Source organism: Sapajus apella, unplaced genomic scaffold (assembly GCF_009761245.1).
Source record: "Sapajus apella isolate SASKATOON/1434 unplaced genomic scaffold, GSC_monkey_1.0 scaffold2, whole genome shotgun sequence".
NCBI classification, from domain to species: Eukaryota; Metazoa; Chordata; class Mammalia; order Primates; family Cebidae; genus Sapajus; species Sapajus apella.
In genome coordinates, this window is record NW_022436942.1 from 1,485,322 (window position 1) to 1,502,293 (window position 16,972).

The following is a 16,972-nucleotide window of genomic DNA, read 5'->3' on the forward strand; positions in this document are numbered from 1 at the left end:
AACAAGCCCATTCAAAAGTGGGCAAAGGATATGAACAGACACTTTACCAAAGAAGACATACATGAGGCCAACAAACATATGAAAAAATGCTCATCATCACTGGTCATCAGAGAAATGCAAATCAAAACTACATTGAGATACCATCTCACGCCAGTTAGAATGGCGATCATTAAAAAATCTGGAGACAACAGATGCTGGAGAGGATGTGGAGAAATAGGAACACTTTTACACTGTTGGTGGGAGTGTAAATTACTTCAACCATTGTGGAAGACAGTGTGGCGATTCCTCAAGGACCTAGAAATAGAAATTCCATTTGACCCAGCAATCCCATTACTGGGTATATATCCAAAGGATTACAAATCGTTCTACTATAAGGACACGTGCACACGAATGTTCATTGCAGCACTGTTTACAATAGCAAAGACCTGGAACCAACCCAAATGTCCATCGACGATAGACTGGATAGGGAAAATGTGGCACATATACACCATGGAATATTATGCAGCCATCAAAAACGATGAGTTAGGGTCCTTTGTAGGGACATGGATGAACCTGGAAACCATCATTCTCAGCAAACTGACAGAAGAGCAGAAGATCAAACACCGCATGTTCTCACTCATAGGCGGGTGTTGAACAATGAGAACACATGGACACAGGGAGGGGAGCACTACACACTGGGGTCAGCTGGGGGGAAATAGGGGAGGGATGGTGGGTGGTGGGGAGCTGGGGAGAGATAGCAAGGGGAGAAATGCCAGATGTAGGTGATGGGGAGGAAGGCAGCAAATCACACTGCCAAGTGTGTACATATGCAACAATTTTGCATGTTCTTCACATGTACCCCAAAATCTAAAATGCAATAAAATAAATAAATGGGAAAAAAATATATATATTCATCTCTTCACCTGGTTTCACCTGACCTTTAAATCGTTACTGATAAAACTCCATTTTCACACCAACCCTTCACACTTCCATTCTCTCTGAGGGTGCAGTGAGTCATGATAAGCTTTGGAGCAGGAGATGGAGTGGGTGATCATGGATTTAGCAACTTCTTCGGGATGGTAGAGTATAATATCCAGTTTTAAGCATCAGGCTGGGGAACTTTTGCTGGGAGGTGCCCCCTGTATCAAAGAGGCTTGGACCTAAGATTTATCTGTGCCTCAGCCAGCAACAATGCCAGATTCAGTGGATCAGTCACAAAGAACAGGCTCTCAGTCTCTCCTCTGTCTCTTGAATCTTTCACCAATGGATGCTTTTGTTTCCCAACCGTCATAGATATGCCTCAGACTGGTATTTTCTTGCCCTTTTAAAACAGACCAAAAAAATATGCTCAAAGAATGACGTGCATTAGAAAGGCAATTCAAGCACAGTAATATTATCAGGGTAAGATAAGTTTGGACAGGGAATCTGAGGTGTTAGTCTCACAATACTAGGCATTGATCTTGTGAGTTTTTGGCTCCCAAAATGATGATAACATGATTTAGGATTGGGAGCATCTTAAATGATCAAATCATTTTAATAAATTACACAGCAAGTTTTCTGTTAAGCTAGAAATGCAAAGTCAGAGCAATATAAACTCCTTTATTTATTTATTTATTTATTTTGAACACTTCAATTTATTTATTTATTATTTATTTATTTTGAGACAGAGTCTCACTCTGTTGCCCAGGCTGGAGTGGAGTGGCACAACCTCAGCTCACTGCAACCTTTGCTGCCTGGGTTCAAGCGATTATCCTGCCTCGGCCTCCCAAGTATTGGGGACTACAGGCACATGCCACCACGCCTGACTAATTTTTTGTGTTTTTAGTAGAGATATGGTTTCACCATGTTATCCAGGATGGTGTCGATCTTCTGACCTCGTGATCTGCCTGCCTCGGCCTCATAAAGTGCTGGGAAAACTCCTTTATTTTAAAAAGACCTAAAATTATTTCTAGGCTTCCTGAAAATATTGCTTTATACAACTGGAGGTATAATTTTATAGATCTGTTATTGACTGATCATTGAATAATAAAAACTGGCTTTGTAGTACTATTATCAAGGACTATCTGTTTTACAAAAGATTAATGGTCAAATAGAATCAGGTAATTTTTTTTTAATTTAAACTATTTTTTTAAATCATTACTGATAAAACTGCATTTTTACATCAACCCTTCACACTTCTATTCTCTGTGAGGGTTCAGGGAGATACAATAGGCTTTGGAGCAGGAGGGGGAGTGAGTGATCATGGATTTAGCTGCTTCTTCAGGATGGTAGAATGTAACATCCAATATTAAGCATAAGGCTGGGGAAATTTTGCTGGGAGGTGCCCCTTGTATCAAAGAGGCTTGGACTACATGCTGGAGTGCTGTGGCACTATTACAGCTCACTGAAGCCTCAGCCTCCCAGGTTCAAGTGCTCCTTTCACCTCCGCCTCACAAGTAACTGGGATTACAGACATGTGCAACTGTGCCCAGTTAGTTCTTATATTTTTTGTAGGGACGGGGTTTTGCTATGTTGCCCAGGCTGGTCTTGAACTCCTGGGTGCAAATGATGCTCCCTCCTCACCTTCCCAAAGTGCTGGGATTACAGGCATGAGCCACCACACCCAGCTGAAGTAGGTAATTTTTAAAAAGAATTTATGGAAAATACCCCTTTTAAAATAACAAATAGAAAAAAAATCTTAGTACAAGATGCTTATCACAGTATTGCTTTTTAATAATAAAAAAATTGGAAAACAACATAATCTATAATAATAGCAGCTAATATGTGTTGAGTGTTTAGTATGTGCCAGGCACTGTCGTAAGTGCTTTACATGGATTACACTACTATTTTACAGCTGAGGAAGCAGAAGTGCAGAGTAAATTTTGGTATGGTAGAATGAAATACCAAAGGGCCATTAGAAGTTTTTGTGTAGATCTTTCTTTAGGACCACTGAAAATATACTTTTTTTTTTTTTTTTAAGACAAGAGTCTCACTCTGTCACCCAGACTGGAGTGCAGTGATGTGATCTCAGTTCCTCGGCTCACTGCAACCTCAGCCTCCTGGGTTCAAATGATTCTCCTGCCTCAGCCTCCTGAGTAGCTGGGATTACAGGTGCCCGCCACCACAACTGGCTAATTTTTATGTTTTCAGTAGAAACAGATTTTCACTGTGTTGGCCAGGCTGGTCTCAAACTCCTACCCTCAGGTAATCCTTCCACCTCAGCCTCCCAAAGTGCTGGAATTACAGGTGTGAGCCACCATGCCCAGCCAAAAAATAAACTTTTACATTAAGTTTTTTTTTTTTAACTGATTTTAGAACAGTATGATTCCATTTATGTAAAACTATAGACTGTTAAATAAAATTTATAGGATGCCAGTGCAGTGGCTCATTCCTGTAATCCCAGCATTTTGGGAGGCCAAGGCAGAAGGATTGCACAAGGCCAGGAGTTTGAGGCTAGCCTGGGCAACATAGTGAGACCTTGTCTCTACAAAAAATTTAAATAAAAAACAGATTTAAAAATACATAAAATGTATAGACCATTGGTTTATTTACTTATTTATTTGATACAGGGTCTTGCTCTGTTGCCCATGTTGGAGTGCAGTGGCACAACCACAGCTCACTGCAGCCTCAACTTCATGGGACCCACCTCAACCTGGCTAATTTTCTTTTTTTTTTAATTTTGTAAAGACAGGCTCTCCCTATGTTGCCCAGGTTGATCTCAAACTGCTTGGCTCAAAGCAATCCTCCCTCTTCGACATCAGGAAGTGTTGGGATTATAATTGTGAGCCACAGTGCCCGCCAAGACCACTGGTTTCAGCTGAGCTGCACTAGCCCCAGCAGGTGAAACCAAAATGGAGTTACTCACGCTGATGTTCCATGATGCCACCAAGCCAGAACCAAGATCTGTATCTGATCTTTGAAAAGCTCAGGAGATAGATAATCACCAAATCCCCAGACAGGCCACTTTTAACCAGCATGATAAGGAAGTGCCCTCTGCTTTACCTTTATAAGGAAAGTAACTTTGAAATGACCAATCTGCTTTTTGTTTTCTGTTTCTGCTTTCCTCAGCTCTTTCCATTAACAAAGCCACCTCCTCTGCTCAGTTTATTGGATTTTATAGAATGAGGTGTTGTCCTATTTGGAACCACAAATAAAAGCCAATTAAGATCTTTATCTAAATTTGTTGTAATTTTGTATTTTGACAGTTTATATGTTTTTTAAATAGCAATATCCAGAAAGATGTTTATTAAGATGGTAAGTGCTTGAATAGTTTCTCTTTTTGTATTTTTCTATATGATTTGAATTCTTAAAGTGAACATCTACCAATTTAATAGAAGCAAAAACATTTTTAAAGAAAAAATAACATTTAAATTTTTCAGCTTCCATTTAAAAAAAATAATTTTTATTAATTTTATCAGCAAATGAAATGGAAACATAAGTAAATAAAACAACTTGCAATGTTAAAATAAAAGTGACCAGGCATGGTGGTTCACACTTGTAATACCAGCACTTTGGGAGGCCAAGGTGGGCAGATCACTTGAGGTCAGGAGTTCAAGAACAGCCTGGCAAAATGGTGAAACCCCATCTGTACTAAAAATAAAAAAAAAATTAGCCGGGCATGGTGCTGTATGTCTGTAATCCCAGCTACCTGGAAGGCTGAGGTGGGAGAACAGCTTGAACCTGGGAGGCAGAGGTTGCAGTGAGCCAACATTGTGCCCCTGCCCTCAAGCTTGAATGATAGTCTCAAATAAATAAATAAGAAATATTGACTGTTTTCCAAATGTCTTGAATTTATTAAAGTTATTACTTCACTGCCATTTAAAAATTATTTCTCTTTGATTATTTTAGTCCATTGATATTCCTAAAACAACTTTATTTCTGTTTTGTATTGTTTTTTTGAGACGGAGCCTTGCTGTGTCTCCTAGGCTGGAGCGCAGTGGCACAATCTCAGCTCACTGCAACCTCCACTGCCCAGGTTCAAGTGATTCTTTTGCCTCAGCCTCCTGAGTAGCTGAGATTACAGTTGTGCACCACCATACCCAGCTAATTTTTGTATTTTTAGTAGAGATGAGGTTTCACCATATTGCCCAGGTTTGTCTCAAACTCCTAAACTCTAGTGATCTGCCTGCCTCAGCCTCCCAAAGTGCTGGCATTACAGGCGCGAGCCACCATGCCTGGCCTATTGCTGTTCTTTAACAAGCAAAACTGAAGTATCTTCCATTCGTCAAATCTTATGGGGTGATATAAATGAAACAAAAGTAGTACATGGTCTTAAAATGGCTCTATTTAACTCAAGTTGAGGATTCTTGTTTAGGTAAAACTTCCGTTTGTTTCAGTCATCTATCTGTATCAGTGTTTTCCAGACATCTTAAGAAATCACCTGTGACTCTTGTAAAAATAAGGGTCTTAAATAAGACTTTTAAAGTACAAATCACATTTGTGAACCCCTCTGCAGAGCAAAAGCACCCTATTGGAAAGAAATATAATGTATTGCCACATTGCAACAGTGTAATGGTTCTGGGTATTTGATAACAAGACCTTATACCAACTTTTGATTCAGTTGCATTGCTTCATGGTTTCTGCAATTTCAGCACCCAAGGACAAGTTTTGAGATTGTTATGGATGCCTCCCTCTACCTCTGCATTCCAGCTTCTACCATTTCTTTCCAAAATACTTGGCCCCAAGAAGTTATCCATTTCCAGACTTTGTGCAATCACCAAAAAAAGTTCAAAAATTTTAAAGCACGCTTTTACATTGAGACTTGTAGATCCTCTTTTTCTTTTTTTTCTTAATAGCACCAGCCCCTGCAGGGCTTTATTTATTTATTTACTTACTTACTTACTTACTTATTTAGTAGAGACCCTGTCTCCCTATGTTGCCCAGACTGGTCTCGAACTCCTAGGCTCAAGCAGTCCTCCTGCCTCATCCTCCCACAGCGCTGGGATTATAGGCATTAGCCACCCTGCCTGGCCAAGATTTGTAGATCCTTTAAAATGAAACTTTGATCTTTATTTAAATACAATCTGAGAGCAAAAGGGTTAATTGTGGATTGTTCTATTATCCCTGAAGGGAACATGAGAACTGCAAGAAAATATGGCACACAAAAGAACCTATATTTAATATGACTCAAAGACTAGATGATCATAAGATTAGACAGCAGACCTTTGTGTTTATGTCTTGAGGGCATTTTCTAAGGGAAATAGCTATGGAATCTCATAAAAAAACAAGAGTAATTTGTTGTTACTCATTTGTCCCTTCCTTTGCCATTATAAAACTCTCTTCCCTATCCCTTCAGAACAGATGGAATCGTCTGAGTCTTTGCAGGTAAGCAACTGAAATTCGCTTTCTATAAGAAGTTCATTAAAATAAAATATTTATCATTTTGTGTATTTTATGTGGCTTAGGCAAAGTTAGGAGTTAGTGTATAATATAATTTTTGCTCAGAAGAATTGTTTAATATTTATGAAGTGTTTCATATTTAAAGCTATTCAGTCTTAACCACTTTCCTTTTCATTATCAAATATTATCACATGCTTCTAAAAATAAAGATATGTAATAATTAGACTATTATTAGGAAATGGGCAAAGAGATGAAAGTTCAAAGAATGCTAATGATTTTTGTGTCAAGAAGGTGAATGAGTCATTGTATAAAAAGGTATAAAAGAAATAGAGATCACAGATTAGAAAGTTTCTTTTTAAAAAAGAAACAGTACAGTGCTTTGTGCCAAAAGCTGATTATCACTAATGCTTCATACAAAACTGGATACAAAAAAGCAACAGTTTTATGCTTTGAACTAATTTGTCACCTTGAACATCACAGGATATGAAACCCACAGCTTTCATAAAAGTGAGAGTCCATTTTTACTGCCTTTTTAAATGTTTGAGGATTGCAATTGAAATGATTTTATTACTATTTAGAAATTTAAAAACATTCCACCATTCCTAGTATCTTTTGTTTGTTTGTTTGTTTGGACTGGTTTGGTTTGGTTTGGTTTTTCTGAGACAGGGTCTCACTCTGTCACCCAGGCTAGAGTGCAGTAGTGTCATCTCGGCTCACTGCAACCTCCACCTTCCAGGCTCAAGCAATCTCTCACCTCAGCCTCCCAAAGTGTTGAGATTACAGGTGTGAGCCACTGTGCCTGACCAAGGTTTTTATTTAATTAAGAACAAAAACCCAAACCAGTGCAAAAACTTTTTTTTAGTGAACCTGAATGTCGGAACTTAAATTTAAAGAAATAGAGATGATTTTTTAAAATACAATCTGCAGTCACAAGTTCTTAAAAATCAAACAGAAGTGCCCTCACAAAATCATGTCTTGTTTATGATGAAATGGATACTTCTTTATCTGACGTCAAGTGACTAACTCATTGTTTCCCTCAGAAAGATTCTTGACTAAGGTTTCCGCTTGTCTTTATATTCACTTAGCAAAAGGTGTCTGTGACTATTCACATTCAGAGAAAGAAAAGCAAAAAAAGAAGAAAATGTCTTAAGATGCTAAGGGACACAGCATTGAAATAGCCTGGAAAGTGCTCAGAAAGAACGCCAGCAAATCAAATGTTCACCTGGGGCTCGATTGGGAAGAAAGAAAAGAAAAATCAATATGCAGTCAAAGAATCATCTCATTTTTCTAGAAAGTGACTCTACAGAAACGCTCCAAGGAAGCTCTCCCTTAGCAACACCCCTGACATTCCAGAGACTGTCCTAAACTCCTGTGTTCAGCTTCTGTCTGGAAATCAGATTTATCTTCGAGTCTTCCTTCATACAGGAAAATGCATGTGGCAGTGGTAGTAGTGAACGTAATATTGCTCCTGAGCATGGGATGGACATCAGACTCTCTCTGCTCACCTACCATTTTTTACAGAGACTGCTGGATCCGCCGCTTCCCAGGTCTTCTAGTCGATCTGGAGGAGTCTCAGAAGATGGGAGCCCAGTTCTTGAAGTATTATTCTGAAAGCACGGGCCAGAAGTGCAGTAGGAGCTGCTGTCTTCGGAAGGATGGTAAGTAATCACGATATGCTTGGGCAAAAATAAGAGGAAATTTCCAAGGATGAAGACCTAAGTGAGGAGCCCTAGGTAGAGGCCAGTAAATAGTTGCAAAGGACTAGAGAAGATGCCCTGGGGTGTGGGAGAGAGAGGGAGAGGAAAGAGAGCCATTGATACTGATTTCACAGTCTGGGCCAGAGCAGGCTCTATTTACAGATCTAATAATGACCCAGAATTCAATAGAACCTACAGGAAATGGCATCCTGTTTTCTTCACCAAAATGCTAAATGAAAATATTTCTCCCAAAATTAATTTACAACGTTTTTACAGCTGAAAATATAAAATATATGATTTTCAAATATTTATTTATTTCTCATTTTATTTTAAATTTTTAGAGACAGGGCCTCACTATGTTGCCTGGGCTGGTCTTGAACTCCTGGGCTCAAGTGATCCTCCTGCCTCAGCCTCCCAAAGTGCTGGGATTACAGATGTGAACCACTAACCCAGTCAAATATTTACTATAATTTCCCTTTCAAAGTACATTTTGGTGATATTAGTATCTCGTCAATTTTTTTTTAATGTGCTGGACCAGGTGCAGTGGGTCATGCCTGTAATCTCAGAACTTTGGGAGGCCAAGGCAGGTGGATCACCTGAGGTCAGGAGTTGGAGACCAACCTGACCAACATGGTGAAACGTCGTCTCTACTAAAAATACAAAAATTAGGTGGGTGTGGTGGCAGACATCTGTAATCCCAGCTACTTGGAAGACTGAGGTAGGAGAATCGCTTGAACCCAGGAGGCGGAGGTTGCAGTGAGCCAAGATCATGCCACTGCACTCCAGCCTGGGTAACAGAGCGAGACTGACGCTCTCTCTCTCTTTATCTCTCTGTCTCTCACACACACACACACACCCCTAAACTAAAATGTGCTGTCTTGGGTTTAATAAATGTGGAATGTATTGAAAAAGAATTTAGAGTGCGATTCATGTTTTGAAAGAAATAGGGTGATATATGTCAAATACCTGCCCCAAATCATATTTCCAAATATTCCTCATAGATGTTTTGTCTGTAATATGGAATCTGGGTGGAGACTGCATCCATATAATATGATCAAGACCTGCAATTAGGAATGTTTATTATTGCAGAATTTCAAGTTATAATTGCCTAAAAACTTTCATTTCTTTTTCATTTTTCCAATATTTTAAAGCTACTTGAAACAGCAAAAGCAACAAAGCACTTTAAAATAATTCCCTTGGTTGTTCTATACTTTCTTTCCATGGTTTCATATCAACTTGTTAACTTCCAATGTCTCTTGCCCAATTATGTATGTAAGATTTTTGAGATGAAAATTGGAGTTATGATTAATTTAATAAAAGGAAATCTTTTTGAAAAGATAGCCAATCCAGATTTCCACCTTCCAGATGCATCTAAGTCCCATAAGGCCGCACTGAGCAGAGATGGTGGAGGGGCAGTACATTGTTTTGAATTTTCCCATAGCATGAATTTACCTGACTCCACAGCAGGAAAGCTCTGGCCTTTGGACTGTCGGGGATACTGTCAGCATATAGGGCAATCCCATGATTTTAGAGCCCCTGAAACTTCCCAGTTGTGGCTTTCTTCTTTCAGAATAAGAAAGAACAGGAAGGCACATTCCAGTTTTTAGCTGGAAGCCATAACTTTAAAAATGCCACAATCCTGCTCAGAGCTGGGATGCTGAAATGTACACAAGGAATGTAAAACATGTTTTAAAATTGTCCTCTACACAATCAACTACTTTCTCATCAGAAATGTAAATGTCTTAAGTTTGAATATTTTTTCTTTCTTTTCAACTTTACAGCACAGTTCTCAGGGAATGTATTTATAATCTATAATTTATTTACATTGTATTATTGACTAATTTTTGTATTATTCTTTCTCCTGGAAAAATAGAGTGCAGAAACATGAGGATGTCCTACAAGTAATGATGGAGATTAACTCCTCACAATTCACCTACACAGAAGCAGTACAGGTTCTGCGAGCAGCAGATCCACAGTTTTAGGCATACTCTGAGGTCTGGTAATCAGACGCTAGCCCTCAGTAATCTTATTTTATTAAAGAAGTTGACGCCTTGGCTGGGCGTGGTAGCTCACGCCCCTAATCCCAGCACTTTGGGAGGCCGAGGAAGGCAGATCACTTGAGGTTAGGAGTTTGAGACCAGCCTGGACAACATGGTGAAACCCTGTCTCTACTAAAAATATAAAAATTAGCTAGGCCTGGTGGCACACACCTATAACCCCAGCTAATCGGGAGGCTGAGGCAGGAGAATTGCTTGAACCCAGGAGGCAGAAGTTGCAGTGAGCCAAGATTGTGCCACTTCACTCCAGTCTGGGTGACTGAAAAAAAAAAGTTGACACCTTTTGGCCAATGATATTTCACATCACATGGTCTCTACTGCACTTCAGCAGAAGTAAAATCTGTGTTGCACTTTAGTGAGGATAGACTGAAGATTTGCATTACACAAATCTGCTTAGGTTTTCCAGAAATAAGGGAACTTTCTTCAAGTCTTCTCTTCTTCTGTCAGACTTTTTTTTGTTTGTTTGCTTTTGTTTTTGAGACAGAGTCTCATTCTGTTGCCCAAGCTGGAGTGCAGTGGCGCAGTCTCAGCTCACTACAACCTCCACCTCCCGAGTTCAAGTGATTCTCGTGCCTCAGCCTCCTGAGTAGCTGGGGTTACAGGTGCGTGCCACCACGCCCAGCCCATGTTTGTATTTTTTTTAGTAGAGATGAGGTTTCACCAGGTCGGCCAGGCTGGTCTTGAACTCCTGACCTCAAGTGATCCTCCACCTTGGACTCCTAAAGTGCTGGGATTACAGGTGTGACCCACTGCACCTGGTCAGAGAACATGTTTTAAAATGCAAATTTGCTTAGGAAAGGAAAGACAGCATGAGCCAGTAGTGTGTCCCTACCTGCCAGAATTCTACCTGCTAGCATCCCTGCCTGTCCGGTCCCTGCCTCTTTAAATGACACTGATGAGACTTTCCTTGGATGTGGTTTTGCATGTGGGGAGAGTGCACACCTTCAGTCAGGGCAAGGGTGCTGTTCACACAGCCTGCAGCCTTTCCACCATCTGGGCCACTTAGGTGTTACTCTTTTGCCCTTCCCAATCCTCCCTCTTCTTCTTTACAGCATTTGTCCTTTTATTTTCCTATTTCTTTCTCTAATGACCCCCAGACTCAGCATTCTGAAAGGACACTGTCCCTACAAACCTGATATAAATCCCCAGAGGTTTTTCTTTATTTTTTGAGACAGAGTTTTGCTCATGTTGCCCAGGCTGGAGTCCAATAGCATGATCTCAGCTCACCACAACCTCTGCCTCCAGAGTGCAAGCGATTCTCCTGCCTCAGCATCCCAAGTAGCTGGAATCATAGGCATGAGCCACCATGCCCGACTAATTTTGAATTTTTAGTAGAGATGGGGTTTCTCCTGGTCAGGCTGGTCTTGAACTCCTGACCTTGTGACCTACCCACCTTGGTCTCCCAAAGTACTTGGATTACAGGCGTGAGCTACCACACACTGGTCCCCAGAGGTTTTTGTAGCTAATCTAATTTTTCATGAACCCGAAATTCTGGGACCAGGATATAATGAATGATTCCAAATATCCTGTGTGGGATGGAAAGTATGAAAGATTACTTTGAGAAAATCAGAATTTTCTTTTAAAAAGGCATTTTCTGGCTGGCTGTGGTGGCTCCTCCCTGTAATTCCAGCTTCTGGGGAGGCTGACTGTTTGAGCTCTGGAGTCTGAGACCAGCCTGGGCAACATGATGAAACCCTGCCTCTACAAAAAAACACAAAAATTAGCCGGCATGGTGATGTGTGCCTCTAGTCCCAGCTACTTGGGAGACTGAGTTGGAAGGATTGCTTGGATCGGGAGGTCTAGGCTGCAGTGAGCTGTTATCATACCACTGCGCTCCAGCCTGAGGGACAGAGCGAGAACCTATCTCCAGAAAAAAAAAAAAAATTTTTTTCCATATTCACAGAAGCAGTTACAGTAGCTTATAAACGTTCTGTAAAATGTGCACATTGCCCTGAAAAATACTGTTAATCCAGTATTCCTGAAACAAATATAAGTTACTCAGAGTTTATGAAACTGGTGGAAATCAAGACCATCTGCAGATGTATTTCGGCTGTTTCCCTTTCAGTTTCCTGTAACCTGGCTGTCTTCTACCACGATCCTATTCATGACAATATCAACTGCCTCCATATTCACTGCCCAACACTGAAGAGCTGCATATTACAGCCTGGAACCAGTGCCATTTTGTACAACATAACAGATGGTAATGATTACATAGCTCAAGACTTTTGAAGAATGCTGGCAATACTCTAGTAGAGGCATATAGCTGAGAAACTGGGTAGCAATAGCCGTATTTGAGTCCCTAAAATCACATTTTCCAGTGAACTTTGGAAAAATGTTGGATAACTAGGACAGAAAACTGAAAGAAAACTTTCCTTAGTTTGATGTGTTCAGCAAAGAGTTCACTCCAGATTATAAATCATATGTGATCAAACAAGGGCTTACTGACTGTATATTAAATGAATCTCAAGAACTCTCAGCAAAGCAAAAGGAAGCATTTCTCCTGCAGTGGCTGAAAGTGCCATTAGGAGATAAATATGATGCTAATGGCAGTTGTGAGGGCCATGGACACTGCATACAGGATTCTGTAAAGAGGGATGTCAGGCTCAGGGAAACTTACCACCGTGTGCTGACATACATTAGCACATCATTGGTCCTCAAGATAACCAGTGTAATTTATTTTAAAAATATAAGTTGGCCGGGCGCGGTGGCTCAAGCCTGTAATCCCAGCACTTTGGGAGGCCGAGGCGGGTGGATCACGAGGTCAAGAGATCGAGACCATCCTGGTCAATATGGTGAAACCCCGTCTCTACTAAAAATACAAAAAAAATTGGCTGGGCATGGTGGCGCGTGCCTGTAATCCCAGCTACCCAGGAGGCTGAGGCAGGAGAATTGCCTGAACCCAGGAGACGGAGGTTGCGGTGAGCCGAGATCGCGCCATTGCACTCCAGCCTGGGTAACAAGAGCGAAAACTCCGTCTCAAAAAAAAAAAAAAAAAAATAAGTTTTGTGCCCATGTATGTAATCTCAGGGGGTAAATTAGTGACCATAAAATAAGAGATTTTTGCCATCCAAAAGCAAAGGAGATACATTTCTTCATCAAGCTGTATGTATTGAACACCTGATGCTCCAGGCTAGAATCAACACTTTGGAAGATTGCAGCCATATCTCTGCCCTCAAGTCCCTCTAGAATCTAGTTGATGTGACAAGTCTTACAATTAGTGTTAAGACACAACTAAATACAAAAACGCGTGAAGCTGCCTCAGTGCAAAGTTTCAAAGAAGGGGACGCTGGTGACAGCCTGTGTATTCAGAGGAGGTTCATGGGAGAAGCCAGGCAGAAGCAGCAGCTAATGAGTTCTATATTATGCCACAGGGAAGTAAGCAAATAGGTCCGGCCACAATAAGGAGACATGAAGTTGCAATGAGAATATGGCTAAGATAAGGTAGAGACAGGTATCATAAGGGCCATGGACAGAGTAGAGTTTTGGTTTGACTTCGTCAGAAACAGAGAACAAGGGCATTTAATGAAAAAGCATGTGAAGTAATAGCTATTTGTCCTAATCCAGGACAATTATATGAAGGTATTGATAAGAAAATCTGGTCAGGAAAGCATTAGAGTCTGCCAAAGTGACTGTAGCTGAAATGAAGAGAAGGGATAATTACCTTGGGAAGATTGAATAAGGACTTAGTCACCTTTTAAATAAAGGAAATGAAGAAGTAAGTGGAGTCAAAATCACTTTGCAGATCTGAGTGCAGTGGCTCATGACTCTAATTCTAGTACTTTGGGAGGCTGAGGCAGGAGGACTGCTTGAACCCAGGAGTTTGAGACCAACCTGAGCAACAGAGAGAGACCCCCATCTCTACAAAAAAAAAAAAACTAGGCAGGTGAGGTGGTGGTGTGCCTGTGGTTGATCCCAGGTACTCAGGAGGCTGAGGTGGGAGGATCACTTGAGCGCAGGAGTTCACAGTTACGGTTAGGTATGATGGCACTATCACACTCCAGCCTGAGTGACAGGTGTCTCTTAAAAATAAATCATCTTACAGTGCAGATTTCAGTGTGGGTGATGGAAGAAGGATGATGCCAATGAAGGAGACAAGGAGGTAGAGGTAATGATTTTGGCTTTGGGCATATTAAGGGATGATGTAAGAGGTCTACATGGAAACCTCCAGTAGAACACTGGATAAATGAGATCAGAGCTCAAGAAAGAAGGGAAAACATAATGATAGGAGTTTCAATGCCATTAATGTAGTGGTGCCAGTTGAGCACAATCTCAATTGTGTGTGTTGGAGGGGAGGGGGCAGTGAAGAGAAAATACAGCTGAAGAGCAAGGACTGAAGATTGTGGAAACCACACAACCAGGGAGGCTATACAAGAGAACCAGCAAAAGAAAGCAAAAGTGAGAGGCAGGAAGTCTGGGGAAAAATGTCAAGGGGGTCCAGGGTCCAGGGAATCATAGGAGAAGAATTTAAGAAGGTGGCTGGCAGTATCAAGGACAAGAGAGAAGCCAAAGCACGGAGATGTGAGTGATCAGGAAGTAAGAAAACAACTGAGCACCTCAGAAGCAGTGGATGTTGACATGTTTGCAGAGAGAGAGAGAGAGAGAGATCACTAGCAGGGACCACTAGAAAGCTGTTGAGAGTTTTTTCTCTTCTCCTTTAAAGACAAAGCAGTATTTGTTCATGTCTGAAGTCAGAGGGAAAGGAGCTAGTATGCAAGGGGGAAATACTAAAGACAAAGCAAGACCCTCAGAGGTCAAAAAGGGATGAGACTTAAGGCTTCGCTAATGATTTTGCTTATAGTCACTCTTCTCAGGTTCTATTTTGTTTAACTTGATTTAAAGATGCTATATTGCCGGGTGCAGTGGCTCCTGCCTATAATCCCAGCACTCTGGGAGGCCAAGGAGGGCAGATCGCTTGAGTTCACAAGTTCGAGACCAGCCTGGGCAACGTGGTGAAAACCTATCTCTACAAAAAATACAAAAATTAGTGGGGCATGGTGGCTCATGCCTGTAATCCCAGCTACTCAGGAGATTGAGGTGAGAGGATTGCTTGAACCCAGGAAGCAGAGGTTGCAGTGAGCAAAGACCACACCACTGCACTCCAGCCTTGGTGATAGGGCAAGACCCTGTCTCAAAAAATAAATAAATAAATAATAAATGCTATATTGTATCTCAAATGGTTATTGTTTCTACAGCTGTCAAAGTAACATTCACCACTGTACAAAAACCCTAACAGACATAAAGCCTTCTCCTTGAGTGTAATCTAATTTGTTCATTAAAAAAAAAAAAAAAGTGTTTTAGAAAGTTAAGATAAATTCAAATGTAGCCAGTACGTTTGGAAGGCTTTCAGAAGTATGCAGTATTAGAATGTGAATTTAGCTTCATTCAATAACTCACAGTGGCAAAAGCCAGCCCTTCTCCAAACTGTGCTTTAAGGTTTTCACTTTGAAAGTAAAAATAAAATGAATGATGCCTTATTTATTTTTCAGGTATAGATCCGGACTTGCTGGTTTTTGATCAATCTACCATGTATCTAAATACTCATTCTTCATCCAGTAGATGGGACAGACTAAGGATTCTAAAAACTGTAAATTTAGATAAACCACAAACCACTGTGATAAACCATATGCTGCCATCCACAGAGGCTCCACCCTCAACCACACATCAAGATTTGGTTGTAAACACAAACAGTACCGGCTATTCCAAAGAATTAACCACAGATTTTTGGGCAAGATTCACTTCCCTGAATGACTCCATTATAAAGGTAAATATGGTGTCACCAAGTTCTGATGTAAGCAGCAATCCAGATAATAAGACGATTTCTCCTTTCTTTGTACCCATAGACACAAAACTTTATCATATGCCTGTTCTATCCCGACTCAATAGCAGCAAACAATTACTGAACAAAACCAAAGGATACAATAGCAGAAACCACACATCTGCAAATGAAGATGAGGTATCTGCTACTTCAAGGACCTGGCTGGCTTCTGTGGCCCTTTGCACCTCTATCATCTTTCTGAGCTGTTGTATAGTCATCCTGGCATCTGGATGCTGTAGAAAGCAGCAGGGCCAGTATAAACTAGGACACAGAAAATCAGAATCCTAGCAAATTAAAAACTGTAACCATATGAACAACTCTTCATAGTAAAAGGTGTAGCAAGAGTTTATGCTTTCAAGGATATCATTTTTAGTTTTGTGTAAGAAAGGGCAGTTTAGTTAAAAAAAAAAAATTAGGCTGGGTGTGGTGGTTCATACCTGTAATCCCAACCCTTTGGGAGGCCAAGGCAGGAGAACTGCTTGAGCCCAGGAGTTCGAGACCATCCTGAGCATCTTGGAGAGACCCTGTCTTTATAAAATAAAAAATAAAAAAAAATTAGCACATGGGGCAGCATGATGCACCTGTGGTCCCAGCTACTCAGGAGGCTGAGGTGGGAGGACTGCTTGAGGCTGGGAGGTCAAAGTTGCAGTGAGCCATGATTGCACCACTGCACTTCAGCCTGGGAAACAGAGCCAGATCCTGTCTCGAAATAAAAATTAGGATGCTCACTCCTACCAATCTGTTAACAAAAAAAAAAAAAAAAAAAAAAAGGCTAATGCTTGATAAACATACTGCTTTTTTTGGGTGTTATTTCTATTTTTTGAGTAGTGTTCCCTCTGCCAGAGTTGCAAAATTCTGATCCTTACAGTTGTTACTTAGTACTGAGTAAGAGACACTGTTCCAGTGCTTTAGGGGGATTACCACACTGAATCCTTCCAACCCCGAAAGATGGGTATACTGCTATTAACCATGATACTATTGTTCTCACACATTTTACAGATGAGGCAGCTGAGGTGAAAACAGGTTAAGCATCTTCCCTAAAGACACCCAAGTATTAAGTAGTGAAGTCAGGACTTAATTAAACACAGGCAGTCTGGTTCAAGTCC

General features: G+C 40.7%; 1 protein-coding gene across 2 annotated transcripts; it reads left to right on the forward strand.

Moving 5' to 3' along the window:
* Positions 1-7,191: 7,191 nt before the first annotated feature.
* MANSC4 (MANSC domain containing 4) lies at positions 7,192-16,158 on the forward strand. Of its 2 annotated transcripts, XM_032287020.1 has the most exons (4): positions 7,192-7,955; positions 12,117-12,251; positions 15,538-15,812; positions 15,892-15,963. In XM_032287020.1, exons 1-4 carry the CDS (start codon positions 7,727-7,729, stop codon positions 15,949-15,951), a joined length of 699 nt encoding a protein of 232 aa, XP_032142911.1. In that variant the 5' UTR covers positions 7,192-7,726; the 3' UTR covers positions 15,952-15,963. The 2 variants fall into 2 exon arrangements, with proteins under 2 accessions (XP_032142911.1, XP_032142905.1); XM_032287014.1 differs by having other exon boundaries at positions 15,538-16,158.
* Positions 16,159-16,972: the final 814 nt, after the last annotated feature.

Excerpts from the sequence above, each read along its gene's own strand:
- MANSC4 (XM_032287014.1), top strand. The coding sequence starts at position 7,727 with ATGCATGTGGCAGTGGTAGTAGTGAACGTAATATTGCTCCTGAGCATG. Across the intron at positions 7,956-12,116 it reads CTGCTGTCTTCGGAAGGATG|TTTCCTGTAACCTGGCTGTC; the intron begins GTAAGTAATCAC and ends TTTCCCTTTCAG. Across the intron at positions 12,252-15,537 it reads TTTGTACAACATAACAGATG|GTATAGATCCGGACTTGCTG; the intron begins GTAATGATTACA and ends TTTATTTTTCAG.